The 18,468-nt window shown below is 44.8% G+C and overlaps 1 protein-coding gene across 8 annotated transcripts in view; it reads right to left on the reverse strand.

Annotated features, from left to right (window-relative positions):
• The window catches only part of SLC23A2 (solute carrier family 23 member 2), a 134,830-nt gene that overhangs the window by 45,319 nt on the left and 71,043 nt on the right, over nt 1-18,468 (reverse strand). For all 8 annotated transcript variants that reach the window (XM_041732687.1, XM_041732688.1, XM_041732689.1 and 5 more), the window contains 3 exons: nt 12,804-12,902; nt 5,222-5,338; nt 3,109-3,266 (listed from right to left, as the gene is read on the reverse strand). In XM_041732687.1, the coding sequence (XP_041588621.1) occupies nt 3,109-3,266; nt 5,222-5,338; nt 12,804-12,902 (374 nt within the window). The remainder of the gene's footprint in view (nt 1-3,108; nt 3,267-5,221; nt 5,339-12,803; nt 12,903-18,468) is intronic.

Below are 18,468 nucleotides of genomic sequence, written 5' to 3' on the forward strand. Positions count from 1 at the left end.
CAAGATACAGCTGAACTCATCACTCAATCCCCCACACACACACACACACACACACTCTCTCTCACTCTGCCTCCATCCATCCGTCTCTCCCCACCACCTTCTCGCTAGCTACCATCCCACACAGGGACTATCACCTCTAACATCCTCATTCCTATTTCCCCTCCCGAATCCTTGCACGGATCCCCACTGCCTTTCTCTTAGATATCCCTTGTCCCCTGAATCTGGCCCATCACCCCCTCTACACTGCACCCAGGTAATGTCTCTCAAGGCAAAGCCCCAGTAGTGAGTGTCTTGCCAACAAAGCCCTAGCAAGTTCCCCTGCCCCGTCCCAAGGCCCAAGCATCAGAGACTGGCCCACAGCCTGTCCTCCGGTGGAGGGAGAGGACTCAGCAGGCTGACTTACTGCCTTTGCCCTTGCCCTTCCCAGGACAGAAAATGTTCTTTCAACCCTCCTGGGCCAGGAGCCTATTCTGAGTCTTCAAGACCTATCTCACATGCTGTCACCTTCCCTGGACTCTCCCTTCAAATCCCCAGGACATCACTGTAAAGGGTGCAGGTGGCTGCCCTTTCTGCTCCACAGCACATGCTCACTTCAACACCTCCACAACTGGCACAGTCACCCAGTACCTTACTGGGTGTTCGCTACGAATCCGTGGGAGGTCAGGAGTTTTCTCCCCCTCTTTTCCCAGGTTAAAAGTATGGACACCACCACACACAGCCATAGAAAATCCGCATCCCAAGACAAAACCACACGGAAGCCTGCCCCAAATCATCCTGCCCCAGCAGCACGTATTCACTAATGTGGTTGGCAGACGTACACCCACTTCCCAATTTATAGCTAAGCAAATGGCCATACCACAGTGGGGATGGGACCCGCTGCTTCTCACACAAGGACACAAGTGGGGCTTCCCTGATACACCCCTCGAAACAGAGCAAAGAAAGCTATACTCACCAAGCCCCTTGGGTAACACACGCACTCACATTGCACACACAAACGTCTGCACGTGCATACACACTGCAGCTCTGCATGCTGGGTCTCTGAGACATTCCAGCAGGTATTTCAAGTCCCTCTCCTGTTCTTTCTCTGATCAACTGCTGGGGGCGGTGGGGGGGGGGGGGGGGGGCATGGCCGTGGGGTTGAAGTGCACAGATCCAAGCTGCTCTGTTTAGGTCTCTCATGCCCTGAGAATGGGCAAGAGGGTCCTGAATGAGTGCCCTCCCATAAATGAGGGTCCTCACCCAAAGACCCCAACCTTCCCTTCTATGTCACCAGCACAGTTGCCTGTGGCTGCCAGGCTCAACGTCAGTCAGGATTAGCCTCCTTGGCATGAGACCAGGGCAGAGCAGCCAACAGTCCATTTTTTACCACAAAACAGACATATGCATTCCCTCTGCTCTTCAGATCGACCAGCAATTCTCAACTGTGAGCACTGCCCAATTTATAGATGGTTTATGCTACAAGCTCCCCAGTGCATCAACAGTTTAGAAAAAGAACAACTCCCCCCTCCCCCAGAGAACCAGTGGACTGTATACCAGGTAAGACTCCAGAGTCAGTCAACAAAAGCTTTTTAAATACACTCTGGGCTTGAAATGTAGAGCCTCAAATGCTTTATCAAAAGACTGAAAGATGCTCCCAGCCAGATTTCCCTACCTGGCTCTGAGACAATAACTCAAGTCCTCTGTGGAATGTCCAGAATGCATTCCCTCCCCACAGCAGGTCAATGACACCCTGCTCCTCCCCTCACAGATCCTCTAAGGAGATTCACCCTCTGAGGTAAGGGATGTGCTCAGAGTAACAGCTACAGGCAGTCCTGCAGGGGCAGAACTCCTGCCCTCCAACTGCTGGGCAGCCCCCCAGCCTTCCATCCATCAGCAGACCTGCCAGGGAGCTACCCCATCACCTCCCTGGCTGGTGCCGGCACTGCCAACCAGAATGCCTCAGCACTACTCACAGCCCTTCCGGAACTTCTCCTGGCCCAAGTAAGGGCAGCCCTCCTGAGGTCCCTGAGGACTCTTACTCCTCAGAGTACAGTCCATGATTCCCAAGCTGCCTTCTGTGACTTCTCCCTCTTGTTCCCCCAGCAGGAAAGGTAGAAGCCTCCTCAGGCTGTCTCTAACGGGGCAAGGGACAGAACTCTCTCAAGTGTCCTCTGCTGCCCCCTCTCCTGGGGACAGTCCCGCCTCAGCAGTCTCCACACCATGAGCAGAGCTGGGGACAAAGAAGGAGGCTGTACTGTGAAGAGGGTGAAGAGGAGAAAGGAGAGGAACGAGAAGCCTGCAGGAGGAGGCAGGCCAGGACGGATCTAGGTGGACAAGCCAGAGCAGAGCCCTGGCACTAATGAGGGGAGCACAATCCAGTGGGAAAAGACATGACAACAAAAAAGGACAAAATGGCATAAGAGCCACACTAGGAGACTATACATAAGATATATGTGCGGGGATTCAGGGGAGGCCATGACAGCAGCCTTGGGGAGACAGGGATACTTCACAGAGCAGGAGGGACAAGGTGGGAGGACAGGCAGGGTTTACCAGTTGCTAAGGGAGCACAAGTACAGGAGGTTCCAACAGCAGGCTCGGGGAGGAACTCTGCCCAGGGTGAGTGTGGGGCTCAGAGGTGGGCCCCACCCAGGGGATGGTGGGACACAGCAAGGGAGAAGCCTACAGGGTGGGGCGGGCAGACAGATTTTGGAACAGAGAGTGGGGTTGCTGCCCAGCAGCACAGAGGAAGACACAATGTTAGCAAGACTGCCTGGGGGAGATGGTGTCCCCACAGAGCAGAGAGGAGAGAACCCACGGGGCATGAGTGGAGCGCCTCCAGATCTGAGCTAAAGGAAGGGGGACAGGAAGGGGATCCTGGAGAGAATGAGACTTGCCCACTGGGAATCTGGACGGAGATGAGAGTGAGTCTGAGTCTCCAGCTTACACACCTGAGTGGGGAGGCTGATCCCTCCACCAAGGAAACCAACATAAGGTTGGGGGGTGGGGGGCAGTGGCCACTAGGACACCCCCCTGCGAGCTCCAGCCAGTTCTACCGAGCAGCCCTGGGTGAGTGGCCTGGCTCCATGCCTCAGGGGGCTTCAGTATCCCAATTCAGCATCCCAATCTCACCTGCATCCAAACGTTGTCTGCAGTAAGGTTGTAATTCCCACACAGAAGAAAATGGTCCCGATGAGCTGGCTAGTGGCCCACTGGTCATACCCCACACACATGGCGTCGGCCAGCAAAAAGGGCACGGCAATGGTGCCACTGAAGCACGTCAGGTAGTGCTGTGGATGAAGGAGGTGGTCAGGAAGACAGGAAACCCTTTGTCTCTGATTCTAACTGAACTGCCCCCACCCCAACCCCGCGCCCCACCATTATTTTTTAAAAATGGTCCACCAGAAGGATCTCTGGTGCTTGGGGCACACAAGCATACCCTGTGCCAAATCCTCTTTCTTCTTTAGTGTTTCTCCTTTCTGGTATGTTTTCCTGTCTTTCAGCTCACCTGAGTTCAGGCCTGCACAGGTGAGGTTTTATTTACATAACTCTGGCTGGGAATATCTGCTTTGTTCAGATGCTTTTGTAGCATCAATTGCTAAAATCTGAGATCTTTTTCCTTTAATCTGTTGACATGAATTTTATTTCATGGAACCATTGTTGAAACAAACCCTAGTTAGTCTCACTAGTTTTTTCTTCCGGGATTTGTCAATATTTTATGTGGAATTCTACATCTATATTCTTGAGACAATCAACCGGCCTTTTTTTTTTTTTTCTCTCAGGTCTGTGGATTAAAGTTACACATGCTTCATTGCTCAAGGTGTTTTCCATCTTTTTAAGGGTCTGGCATTGTTTACCATCAGAGAAGGGTTATGGGTGTATGGTAGCTGTGGGAACGCTCCAGAAAGCACCCATCCCCGACTCCTCCTTTGGGGCCTGGTCCCCAACTTTTTCAGCCCTGGTTGGACATCCCTGGCACTCACTGGTCACACTCCTTCTGTCTGTTCAGCAAACTTCCTACCTTCCTTCCCAAGTTCCCCATCTCTGCTCATGTTTGCCAAAATGGGTTACTTACAGCCCGATGCTCAACCATACAACACTATTCCATGTGGGGAACTGCTCACAAGCTTAAGAAGACTCCATATCATCAAGAAAAGCATGACTTATGCAAGATTTCCCGATCCCACTTGACCAGGGAATACTTCTTTATCTATAATATAAACATTTCTAAAGGTGAGTTTCCTGAACCTGATTCAGGGTACTCAGCCCAAGCTAAAGACCACTTCACTCCTTTGGCTATTTGAGTCCTCCTTTATTAGACAACTTCCAGTCCAGGTGACCAAGTGCTTTGAGGCCTGTGTGGAAGGTGCAAGCAGGGGTGCGAAGAGTATTGGAAACTGGACCGAAGCATCAAAGGTCTCCAGGTACAGCCCCACCCCAAGTGACTACACCTGTCTGGGTAATAGGACCAATTTTCTCAGCATCTGAAATGCCTCAGGTTGAACAGCCCATTCCAACTTGAGAAAGGAAGAAAAAGGGAAGTCAAGTCAAACCTCAGAAGAGAGTCCAGGCTAAAACCACCAACCAGATACAGGAAAGGGGGAAAGGGGCCCCCAACTTATGCCCTTCTCCAAAGGCCCCACTCCAATCCTTAAGTGGCAAAAAGTACTGAGAGAGAGGAGGAAAATACTCAAGATGCATGGGCTCTGTGTCAGCCTGTGTTACCTCCCACCTGGTGCCCCCTTGTCTGCTGGCTTACTCACTCTGCTCCCACTGCAATCCACAGCAGACAAAGCTTCTACCACAGCAATGTCTCCCTTCTCTTACAGATAAGGCTGAAACCTCCCACATACATCCTGGCCAACATGGCACTTCTTGGTGTCACCCACGTGTCATAGAAGAACTGACCATGACCGGACTGCGGAAATAGGAATGAAGATCAAAACTTCTCTTCCCTCCCTCTCCTCTTTCTGTATCTCCATGGTCCTTCCTCCTTCCTGCCGCATCACTCATCTTGCTTGTTCCTTGAACATTTTCTTTCCTCTATTCCCAGGTCAACCTCTTCCTCCTGTTCTTTTCTTCCTTTCGCTACTATGAAATGAATGCTAGCAAGTCCCAGTTATCATTCTTAAAAGAATAATTTGTAATAAAGTCGTCAATAAATAAAAATCAAAACTGAATTTTTAAAGAATTTGGACAAATCAAACGTCTGCTGGGTGGTTACATCCTAAAGGAACCATCTTACCTGTAACCCCAGAAATATGCACAGGTACCAGGGCGGGACATCTTCTATGGTGTAAATCATGTCCGATCTCTGGGGGTCTAGACTGCCAGTGCTATCCAAGGTTTCGGCAAGAGAGCTCTGAGAGCGACAAGGAGAAAAGGAATTATTTAATAAAAGTGAAAACCAGTATGAACTCAGCTCAGTACAGGCGGCTGTTACTGAAAAACTTTATAAAGTAGGGGCCACTCTCTTTGCCTGCCTCTGATACAATGCTCAACACACTCAGCTAGACAATCTGTCCTCAGAGTTTGGGGGCTCAGTATCCCTTGTCACTGACCCACCAGCAAGAGCACCCAGCTCGCTGGGGACACCATACATGGAAAGGGTGTCCACAAAGAAATGCCCTAGCATGACAGTCCTTGAGTGGCACCCCAAAGGAAAAAATGTGATAAAATGCTGAGCACTTTCAAACAGAGAGCACTAATTTGCCCTTTCTGCTCCACCCCATACCTGCAAGGAGAAAGATCTCTATCTTAAAAAAAAAAAAAAAAAAAAAAAAGTCCTACATCCTCCTATTCAAAGCACTGATGCTCTGACACAATGGTGAGTGAAAAGAGCAAATTCAAAAAGGACACAGATATGAGGATTCCAATTTTGTTTAAAAACAGACTAATAGGCAGCCCTGGTAGCATAGAGGTTTGGTGCTGCCTGCAGCCTGGGGTGTGATCCTGGAGACCCGGTATCAAGTCCCACATCGGGCTCCCTGCATGGAGCCTGCTTCCCCCTCTCCCTGTGTCCCTGCCTCTCTCTCTTTGTCTATGAATAAATAAAATCTTTTTTAAAAAAAACAGACTAATAAACAGGATGTCTATCTAGGTGGCTCAGTGGTTGAGCGTCTGCCTTTGGCTCAGGTCATGGGATCAAGTCCTGCATCGGGCTTCCTGCAGGGAGCTTGCTTCTCCCTCTGCCTATGTCTCTGCCTCTTTCTCTGTGTCTCTCATGAATAAGTAAATAAAATCTTAAAAAAAAAAAAAAAAAAAGACTAAAGATGTATTTATAGTTTAGGGGACAGTTTTTTTTTTTTCTTTCTCTCTCCCCAACCATTACTACAGACTTTTGTGTTGCATGCTTTATGAGCCAAAATCTTCACAAAGACTGAACACTTTAGGTTATAGTCTGGATGTTTTCAGCCAATATCTGCATTACTTCTAAGCTAAACAGAAAACTCAAGGTAACCTCAAATCCTTCAAAACTACTCTAGGTTCTAAAACTCTATGAACAATTTCTCAGACTCTGAGAGGCACATTTTTTTTTTAAGTCTAGTGTAACTTAAAAAAAAAAAAAATACCTAACAGGAAACAAAAGTAAAAGATGCTACAAAAAAAGAGGTAAGGATGATGACCATTTTGACTTCTCCAGCCCCACTTATGCCCTCTTATCCATGGATATGGTCCACAGAAAGACACAGACTCCCTGTTTGTCAATCGACTTCCTGTGCAGACGGAGATGGGGATCTGGGGGGCCAAACACCTTGAACAAAAGAAGTGACGCAATTCAGCCTCACTTTTTTTTTTTTTTAAGATTTTATTTATTTATTCATGAGAGACACACAGAGAGAGAGAGGCAGAGACACAGGCAGAGGGAGAAGCAGGCTCCACACAGGGAGCCTAATGTGGGACTTTATCCCAGGTCTCCAGGATCACGCCCTGGGCTGAAGGCAGTGCTAAACCGCTGAGCCACCCGGGCTTCCAACAGCCTCACCTTCTAAAGCCTAAAGGTAAATGTCCGATGTAAGCTGACATTTGAGCTATTCCAAATGAAAACTGAGGGTGACCTTTTCAGAAAACTTTTTCTTCCATTCTAAACAATGGATATTGGAGGGTTTGCATTCCTGGAGGACTTAAAATGGATTGCATATGCCTTTTAAAAATTTGTAGGTAAATAAAAAATTTTAAAAAAAATTTAAAAAAAAAAAGGGATCCCTGGGTGGCGCAGCGGTTTGGCGCCTGCCTTTGGCCCAGGGCGCGATCCTGGAGACCCGGGATCGAATCCCACATCAGGCTCCCGGTGCATGGAGCCTGCTTCTCCCTCCGCCTGTGTCTCTGCCCCTCTCTCTCTCTCTGTGACTATCATAAATAAATAAAAAATTTTTAAAAAAAATTTTGTAGGGATGGTAGAGAAAATACACGCGTGTGAAAAATGTGGTTATGTACTGGTGTGCAAGAAAAGATTAATTCAGCAAGTCTGGGTTGTCCAAGCCCCCACACATCAAAAAATGGCCCAGTCTTTGCCTGGTAATTGGGAGACAACCTGTGAGTTCTTAGAATATCTTGTTTTCTTCTGTTTTTTAAAGTTTTATTTACTTATTTATTTGAGAGAAGAGTGAGCAAGGAGGAGCAGATGGGGGGGGGGGGCGGGAAACAGACTCCATGCTGAACATAGAGCCCGACAGAGGGCTGAATCACAGCCCTGAGATCATTATTTAAGCCAAAAACAAGAGTCAAGTGCTCTGATAGAATATCCCAGATGCCATGGAATATCCTGTTCTTAAGAGTGTGTCTAGTGATGCCAGGGTGGCTCAGTTGAGCGTCTGACTCTTGCTTTGGGCTCAGGTCATGATCTCATGGGTCATGGGATATGTCCCATGTTGGGCTCTGTGCTCAGTACCAAGTCTGCTTGAGATTCTCTCTCCCTCTGCACTGCCCCCCACAACTCTCACAAGCTCTCGCTCTCAAATAAATAAATCTTTTAAAAAGAAATAAGCTTTTAAAAGTCAGAACAGAACAAGGAAAATATAGGAATTAATCAAAAAGAAAAAATTCCAAAAACTCAAGTATATGTTTGCAAATTAGAAGACCCACAAAGAGCAGCCTCGGTGGCTCAACAGTTTAGTGCCACCTTGAGCCTGGGGCCTGATCCTGGAGATCCGGGAGGGAGTCCCACGTCGGGCTCCCTGCATGGAACCTGCTTCTCCCTCTGCCTGTGTCTCTCATGAATAAATAAATAAAATCTTAAAAAAAAAAAAAAAAAAAGATCCACAAAGTACTCAATGAATTGATGAAAAACTATTCAGATATTTTGGAAGGCAGTCATGCTTACCACCATTCCACCAATGTTGCTCAGACTCGGACATTTTCAAAACTCAATAAAACAATCAACTGTATTAAGAAAAACCTTATGGGATCCCTGGGTGGCTCAGAGGTTTAGCACCCGCTGTCAGCCCAGGGCGTGATCCTAGAGTCCCGGATCGAGTCCTACATCAGGCTGCCTGCATGGGGTCTGCTTCTCCCTCTGCCTGTGTCTCTGACTCTCTCTCTCTCATGAATAAATAAAATCTTAAAAAAAAAAGAAAAAAGAAAAAAAAACCTTAAGACGAATTTAAGAGCAAAGGGAAATAGAATATGTTGACAGAATTTGGATAGAATTTTTTTTTTTAAAAAAAGGAATAAATAGTGGAAGTGATAAGAGCACAAGAGAAAACAGACATAAAGAGAAAACAGAGTAAGGGTCACAGGATGGAAGTAGGGGAGGAGGGGTATCAAACCATGTAAGAGAAAAAAAAGATTAGAGATAAAGGACAGCCAGAGAAGGCAAGCAAAGGAGATTCAAAATATATCTCATTGGAGCCCCCAAATAAGAAAACTAAAAGAACAGACTAAAACAAAAAATAAAGACAGAATTCAAGAAAGCTTTCCTAGAGTAACTGGACTTTTAATGCTAAATACTCCAAGTGCCAAAAAATCCTGACTCAGAATGGTCAACATCAAAACATACCTAAGTAAAGTTACTGAATATCAAAGATAAAGAATCCAAAATACAGGCAAAAAGATCAAGGTGCTGATAAAAAGAAGAAAACAAAACTGGCCTGATTTCTTCAAAGCCACAATCAATACCAGAGAATGAAAGAGTAGCAACAAAAAGGTATGTCTCAATTATTCTCTTAAGTTTGTATTACACAAGGCAGCCCGGATGGCTCAGTGGTTTAATTTTTTTTTTTATTTATGATAGTCACAGAGAGAGAGAGAGAGAGAGAGAGAGAGAGAGAGAGAGAGAGAGAGAGAGACATAGGCAGAGGGAGAAGCAGGCTTCATGCACCGGGAGCCCGATGTGGGATTCGATCCCGGGTCTCCAGGATCGTGCCCTGGGCCAAAGGCAGGCGCTAAACTGCTGCGCCACCCAGGGATCCCTGGCTCAGTGGTTTAGCGCCACCTTTAGCCCAGGGCATGATCCTGGAGACCCAGGATCAAGTCCCACGTCGGGCTCCCTGCATGGAGCCTGCTTCTCCCTCTGCCTGTGTCTCTGCTTCTCTGTGTTTCTCTCATGAATAAATAAATAAATTTCAACATTATGGAAATAAGTTGATCTTCTATTTAACAAACTTGGTGACAGCTGTTGAAACAACGGGGAGCTAAAGAACCCAGTGCCAAGCCAGGTGGGATATTCAAGTGGTACACATTGAACTATGCAAGTGAACTAGTTCACTTGGGACTGTTTTCGCATTTTGGCAATCTCTGCTTCCTAAAAGCCTCAAGCTATTTTATACTCTCCTGTCCTCTGTGCAAGGGCCCTGGGAAGTTACGTGTTGTCATAACCCCATTTTACAGATGAGGGAGTAGAGACACTGAGGGACTGAGTGAGTGAGTCAAGAGTTGAACACGAAGACTACATTTGCCACCATGCTACATGGCCTCCCAGGAAAAACAGGGCTGCTCTTTAGAAATTACCAGAAACTGACTTTCTGAAATTGTGATTAACAGTGATTTGCCAATACCACTGCAACTACTTCACATGATTCTGTAAACATATTTTGTGGGGAATCTGTAAAACAACAAAATGCTGATATTTCTAAACCATTTACTTGTAGTTACTTCATCCTTGTTCCAAATACCCTCACTATAAACAAAGTTCAATTCCCTCAGCATCCCTCACTGAAGAATCCCAATAGTACTGAGGTCAAGTTCAGAATGTACTGGGCGTGGGTCCCAGTGCTATCTTACAGATTCATGGTTCATGACTCAAGGCATTATCCTTCTGGTCCTTTCAGAAATAAATCCCTTTGAGTATATTCCAAGATGAGTATCTTGTAGTTTACACCATATTAACCAGCATTTATCATAAGGAGCTCAAGAGTATTACGAGACACCAGAAGTTTTATATAAAATAAGTATTTGAAAACTAATAGCTCACTATAATTAAGAAAACATGAATATGGAGAATATATGTGGGATGACCTTCTCTGGCCCCTACTCCTCCTCTCCTGCGAGGTTTCATTGTTAATTCAGTCAGGTATTCAGAGACAGCCTTTCAATGCCCTCTAAAAAGCAAGACCCCTGGGGTGCCTGAGTGGCTCAATCAGTTAAATGTTCACCTTCAGCTCAAGTCATGATCCCAAGGTCCAGGGATTGAGCCCCACATCAGGCTCCCTGCAATGGAGATCTGGTTTTTCCCTCTCCCCCTGCTTGTGTGTGCACTCTCGCTCTTGCTCGCTCTCTTTCTCTCTCACTCATTCTATCTCAATTAAATTAAAAATTTAAAAAAAGAAAAGGGCAAGATCCCAAAGGGCAGCATGAAGTTTTCTTTGCATGAATTCAAGACAGCAGAAGACCGAAATTTCATTTTCTTTTTCTCTAAAACAGAGACAGTGGTAGCACCTCTCTAATCGGGTTTCGGTGAGGGCTAAATGTGACCCGCTCTTTGAATCATACAGCCCAAAGCCTGGACCATTTAGCATCATTCAATACATTCAATACATCATTTAGCTCTTCTCTCCAAACTTGTCATTTCATAAAATCAGCCAGTTAAACAGGAAGATATCCTATATCACTAGCATCCAAGGAAATACTAATGTATCAAAGTTTAGACAGTGAAAAAGATTTTCAAACAGGTAAGTAAGTGTCTAGCATAAACGAGACAATAGTTCACTAGCCATCAGTAAAAAGTACTGCTATAGATGTTAAAAAGCCTTGAGTGTTAATGCTCCTTGCTATTCATTTCAAAAGATGATCATCATTTCCTGGATAATGGAAGTCTAAAATCATGACAGCCTATACCCTGGAAATTCTGATAAAGGACCCAGTATGCATAAATTGGATACTGCTAACAAGGCTGTGAATTCAGAAGTGGACTACAAGATATACCACTCGGATGCTGAGACCCAAGGAGGCAAGTTGGTCGCTCCCTGCCCAGATCCATCTCTGTGGGCTGTGTCTCAGCTGCAGAGGTAGGCACTCACATGTCAACATGTCAAAAGCCGCTACTTCAATTCCTGCACTCTGAGGAGCACCTCAGAATCCAATACCACAGGAATTTTAACATCTCAACATGTCTAATTGGCCTCCATAAAATTTATAATCAGTTGACCAAATTTATAATACCTCAACCAAAAAGCAATATTGGTCAAGATGGCCAAAATGGAAAAAAAAAGAAACTACACATATTCCAGAATTTCAATATAGTCTCCTTGTTCTTTATCGTTTTAGTGATTACACTATAAATTTATGGTGCTAATTCCTAAGCTGGGTACTATATTTGCATGTATCAACTTTCTAGAATATTTAGTGCACATTAACTAAAGTACAACCAGGGGCACCTGGCTGGCTCAGTCAGTAGAGCATGCAGTTCTTGATCTCAGGGTTGTGAGTTCAAGCCCACAGTGGGTATAGAGCTTACTATAAAAAAAGTACAACAGTGGTTCTAGAATATAATGCTTCATTACAAAAACTGATTAAATTAGTAGATTTTCACAGTGAAAATAAAATGTGCTTTAAAATTTAAAAGTCTACCAAATAGGAGTGGCCTAGTAGCCCAATTTTTTAAGCATCCAGCTCTTGATTTCAGCTCAGATAGTGACTTGGGGTCGTGGGATCGAGGCCCAAGTCAGGCTCCACACTGATCAATCATGGAGCCTAAGATTCTCTCTCTCCTTCCCCCTCTGCCCTGCCCTCCTCTCTCTCTCTAAAAAATAATAAAAGTCTATCAAATAAAACTCAAATGAAATTGAGAAGTATTAGAGCTGCCATGCAATCTAGAAATACCCTAGAATCAAACTTTTCATGTAATAGGCATAGTGATTGATACAAAGTAAAACAAAACAAAACAAACACTTCTCCCACCTCAGCATGCGATTTCTATCTTTCTGTTCATTGTCACAGTCTAAGTAAGCTATCTACTGGCTTCTTTTATTCTCATTCACTGCAACAGAGTACGTACAAGGCACAACACTAATATTACCTTTGTTATTATTTTGTTTAAACCTCGACAATTTTTTCCTCCCATTTTGGAGATGAAGCAACTGATGCCCAGAGAGCTTAAGCAACTCCCTCGGGATCTGGGTCACATTAGCAACCAGACCTGAGTCCAGAATCCAACTCTGAACCACCTCATCCTCAGCATACTGGCTGAGGCCTTTAAAAAAGAAAGACTTCTATATAGGTCTCACCTTAATTGCCATCAAGACAATTAAAAATTAGTCACTGCTACTCCTCATCCATTTCCACCATGAAGAGAACACACCCTCTCAGGAGGGTTGACACAAGCCCCCAGGAAGGATAGCCACACCCTGCAGGGGGCCTGGGAAACAGGAGAGGCTGGAGCAAGGAGGTACCTTTTCTGCAATGCCATTTTCTGTCGTGTAGATTGCCATGAGCTCAGTGTCTTCATTGTCCTGCTCACCGCTGGACGTGGCACCTCCATTTATCACCACCTGCCGAGAAACAAAATCATTTACAGGCTGTTTCAATGTATATCATGCACTGCACTGCACAGAAACATTCTCCCCAGACGCCTTCTGTAATTTTTCTAACAGACACAAGCTGTGCATTTTTTGCCTACCAAATCAGCCAAGTTTCTAGTTTTCTTAAAGGAAATTCTGGGCACGTGTGCACTGTATCAGCAACTGTGTGTGTGCTTCTGACAGGGGAGAAATATACCACGAGTCCCACAAGAGGAGGCCCGAACTGGAGCACCCACAGAAAGCAGGGAAGCAGGGCCTGCAGCACCCTCCAAGGCCAAGGAGGCCTGGCTGGGTGCCAAAGCTGTGTCTGAGGGAGGGAGAAGTATCCTGAGCTGCCTTGGTCATGATCTCTCCCAAATCACATGATGACAACTCTGTGCTGTGGCATGTCTGCCCGCCCCCCTCCCCACCTGCAACTCCGCAATCCTGATCGCCTAAGATGCTGACATTTCCCATCATTGGTTACTATACAAACTAGCCTCCTGGTACATGCAGGCATTAACAGGTGGCACTGAACAGGTGGCCTGGGGCTATTCATACTGACACAATCTAGTTTCTGGGCCCTCAAGGTAAGGAGAACTTTTTTTTTTTTTTTTAAAGATTTATTTATTCATGAGATACAGAAGAGGAGGGGGAGGGGGAGAGAGGGAGAGAGGGAGAAGCAGGCTCCATGAAGGGAGCCTGACGTGGGATTCGATCCTAGGTCTCCAGGATCAGGCCCTGGGCTGAAGGCAGGGCTAAACCGCTGCGCCACCAAGGCTGCCCAAGCAGAACTCATTCTGAAGAGTGGAGGCGAACCCCTGGGAACCTGCAGATTACCAACCCTTATGCGTGCCCTGGTGAGGCACATGGAATCATCTTAGGTCCTGGAAGCCTGTAGCAAAAATCTTAAAATATTTTACTCTTAGCCAAATGGCTCCATTTCTAGGAACCCATCTTGAAAAATTAATGCTGAAAATAACTATGCATGAATAATAGCACAACTGCATTTTTAAGGTACAGAGAAAAATCGACAAGTACATAAAAAGTTTAAAATCTGGGGATCCCTGGGTGGCTCAGAGGTTTGGCGCCTGCCTTTGGCCCAGGGCGTGATCCTGGAGTCCCGGGATCGAGTCCTACGTCGGGCTCCCAGCATGGAGCCTGCTTCTCCCTCCTCCTGTGTCTCTGCCTGCCTCTCTCTCTCTATCATAAATAAATAAATCTTAAAAAATAGTTTAAAATCTGGTATTGTAAAATATACTGAAAAGAAGAAAAAGATGAGTGATGGCTTAAAAGGTCTAGCCACAAAGGTCGGCATCAATAGTTTATAAAGAACACCCACAAATCAATAAAACAATCCACAGGAAATGGGCAAATGACAGAGGTCTACAAACTCACAGGAAAAAATTTAAATATCTAAAACACATGATAAGCTGTTCAACCGCATCTAAAATTATAGAAAGGAAATTTTTAGAAATTTTCATTTTTTTTTAACATAGATTAGGGGGATATCTTAAAAGATGAATCCAGTGTTGACCAGGGTGTAGGGAGAAAGCTACCTTGCGGCCCCTTGTGGAGGGTAATTTAGGACCAGAAGAAAAGGGGCATTTTCTTGGATCAAGCAGTAGCACTCATAGAAACTTATCTTCCAGGAATATGCACGCAAATGGTATATGCATTCAAGACTGATAACTGATATAAAAAAAAAAAAAACTGATGACTGATACTTAAAATGCTGAATCCCTGGAAACAAACGTTCATTAAAAAAAAAAAAAGACATTAAACCAATGAAGAAAAAAATAAATACAAACATCGTGAGATTATGGGATATCCATTTCAAAATTAATGTTGGGACGCCTGGGTGGCTCAGGTTGAACGTCTGCCTTTGATTCAGGGCATGAATCCCAGGGTCCTGGGATCAAGTCCCACTTCAGGCTCCCTGCATGGAGCCTGCTTCTCCCTCTGCCTGTGTCTGCCTCTCTGTGTCTCTCATGAATAAATAAATAGAATCTTAAAAAAAAAAAGTTAGTGAAAAAGATTAAAAAGCCATTAAAAAAGAAAAAAGTTCTTTCCTGCTGACAAGGAAAGAACTCCCAAAAAATACTTTTTCTTGAAAAAGTCATAAAACAGTAAGTCTAGAATTATCCTAACTATGCTTTAAAAAAAAAATTCTAAGTCTGCCTGTTTGAACACTTGGGAAAGGATGCAGAAAGGCCCCAGACCAAGAATAGGAAGGTTGCCCTAGGTACAAGCACTCCTTTGATTTTTTTCACTCCCAATCCTCCTTTAACATTTCGGTCTTTTATAATCGGCATGTGTTTGTATGTTATTTGTATGCTGCTTTTTTAAACAAACAATAAAAAAGGTGTCCACCAGAATATTAACCATGGTTATCTTTAATCAGTGAGGCCATTTTCACCTTTTTTTTCCTTCTCTATTTTGGGAATTTCCTATAATGAGGACAACTTCTTTTTACAAGGGTGAAGAAATTATAAAGACTAAAGATCTAATAATAAGCAGCATAGCTCAAACTGAGGAGGTCCAAACACCCTTCAATCCATTTGTTTTTTAACAGTTGAAGAAATCAGTGAAAAATTAAACTTTTCATACAGGTTAATAACCCAAGTGTGAGGCTAATTTTAAAGTATGCCAGAGAGCTCTACCAGGGCAGTATTTCCTTGTGGCTCTACAGATAAAGATTTCCAGAACTACCTCTTAAGTCACGTGATAGCTTTTTACACAAGTTACCTGGGTTTGGGGCATTTGTTTGCCCGTAAAACCAGCTGCCAGCAAGATGGACTTTCCCAGCCAAGTTCAGGTCCACAACAGGAAACTCTAACTTACTATTAGAACCATGCTCCAAGTCCTAGCACAGCAGTGCTCAGCCCACAGAGACGCCAAGACGTACACACACTCAGGATGAACTCTCTTGTAACAATAATGCTCAGTTACTAAGTCATCAAAGAAACCCAGATCTGATCCAAAGTCCTATCCTGGCTAGAACTCACCTTCATCTGCATTCACAGCCAGCCGCCGCAGGGAACAACTGCTCCGTGGGCGCAGGGCTTCTTTTCAGGGTGATGAAAAGATTTTGGAACTAGGCAGAGGTGATGGTTGCACAACACTGTGAATGTGTTAAATGTCACTGAATCGTTCGCTTTAAAATGGCTAATTTGTGTGAATTTCACCTCGATGACTTTTTAAAATTCATATGCTGGCACCAAACAGGAGACTTTGGCAGGATTTATTAATTCCCACGCCTTTTTGGACTTATTCCATATACACACTCACTAGGAGATAAGTACCAAAAGATGCGAATGCTTCCCAGCCCAGGCAAAGGCTCACATATTCACTTGATGAACTCCATTGGTGCACCTGCTGTGCCCAGGCAATGAAGAGGCAGTCCTGCACCTCCTCCAAGAGCGCTGCCTGGAGTGGGGGGTCAGGCTAAGAAATTCTGACAGGATACAAGGCCCTAGCAGGGAGCCACGGAGCAGCGCCAAGCACAGGCCACTCAGATGGCAATGGGAGAGTGGAAGGGTGAGGTGCAGTAAAGGGCACGGCGATGGGAACAGAGGCTGCTACTGGGTACTGAAGACAGTGTTCTGGATAAGGTAGTCTGGTTCAGGAGAGAGCAAGGATGTGGCCCTAATGGCCCCGGAGCCTGCCCAGATGGGAGCACAGCATCACAGCTGCTCAGGGTAGGTGCCGGGCAGGTGGGAAAGTATCCAGGCTACTGTGAGTTCAATTACCTAGGTGCCTGGGTGAATGTCCCCAAGTAGACTGGTGCAGGGAAGGGCAGAGAAATAAACTGGTACAAGGGCCAGTTTGGATTTGTAAGCCAATCCAAAGGTGTCTGATTCACAAAAATCAATCACTTCCTTTACCAGGCCAGTGCGAGATGTTTACTTAACTATAAATATTATTGAACTAAATAACCTAACCATGATCTCTAACATATTTTCACAGGTCAAGCCATCCCCAGGGACCTCAGAGCCCACCTTCCATCCCCATCAGCTTCCTGTTCCAGAGTTGCACTGCTGCCCTTTACCTGTGCCACCCTCATCCCCAAAGGGAGAACATGTCTAGCTCCAGCACTCCAACAACATCCTGGGGCAATGTAAACAAGCCTGGAAGGCAGGGGGGTGTTGTGGAGCAAGCGGGGGATGAACCAAGTTCCTACCGAAGGGAGAGGGGGATCTGGCACCAGAGAAGCAAAGCTGACAGGAGATGGGGACATGCCCACCAGGGTGCCCTCTGACCTGCTGCCTCCACGGTGTGTGTGTGTGCAGAAAATGACCAAACACTACTGAAAAAACAACACTGGTTTTACTGTTTCCTCTGGTCTATTAAATTAGCTATTCTGATGATCTGTATGTTTTTTCAACGGGAAATTTTTAAAAATTAGACGTTAAAATCTGTTCTTCAGGAAAAGCACTGACTTTAAGAGAAAAGGATAAAAATAATGTTGCTGATACTATCAAAGCTTCATATTTTTGAATCTCTAAATATTATTTCAACTGAGAAAATATGACTGGGAAAGCTTCTTAAATATAATAAGGCAGGTTTTATTTTGTGTTAATAATAGCATGGCAGATAACAGGATCTTGGAATCTTTCATCTTAGGAAACTGATCTAGTGTTTATTTAAAAAAAAAAAAAACACACACATTATTTTTGGGAACAAGATGTCCTTTCTCCCCCCCAAAACTATCTGAAAACAGACTTGATGGCTTTAATTTTTTTCTGCCAAACCAATAACGTATAATCACTCCATCAGCTGTGAACCAAGCAGCTTTTCTCTGCCTACATTTGTCCAGCTGATGGCTTATTCCCAATTTGCAGGGCTCATGTTGTCTTTGTGTAGGAGGGTAGGTCCACTGCTCAGTAAACACATCTTTCTTACTCATGTGTTTTATTTCCAGTAAACAAAGATAATAATGCTAAAATGCTGGTTTCTAAACAGTAATCCTGAAATGGCCCAATATATAGGAAGCAGGAGAGACAGGAGCAATAGCAGAAGAGTGTCATGACGAGGGTCAGTATCGCAGCAATATCAGTTTAAACTGTCAGTGAATGAGAGTGACAGTGTGAACCAGCAGCTGTGGACACCAGTAAGGTGAAGGGTACAGGGACCTGGAAAATCCCATGCCTCTGATCAGAGGTTCAGAACCTATCTGGGGTGGGGTATAAATCACCCACCACTCTCATACATCCAGTAGCTAAGGAGCCATTTTATACTTATTTTCAAAGTAAAAATGAAGTACCCCAAATTAACTGTTATCTATTTTTTTAAAAAGAGGGTAGCACGATTTTTACCCTCCTACACACACACTTGATTATTTCCTCTAGTATCCATTTCTACAATTAAAGTGTGTTTAAAGAACAGAGGTATCAGGATGCCTATGTGGCTCAATTGTTTAGACATGACTTCTAATAGGTCTGTGGCATTTCTGACCATTGGTATAGCTCAACATAGATAAAAGGGGTGGGGTAGACAGATTCACAAAGAATGTGAACGGCCAAGGAACACAAGAAAAAAGTGTTCCACTTCATTA

Source organism: Vulpes lagopus, chromosome 18, assembly GCF_018345385.1.
Source record: "Vulpes lagopus strain Blue_001 chromosome 18, ASM1834538v1, whole genome shotgun sequence".
In the NCBI taxonomy this organism is placed as follows: domain Eukaryota; kingdom Metazoa; phylum Chordata; class Mammalia; order Carnivora; family Canidae; genus Vulpes; species Vulpes lagopus.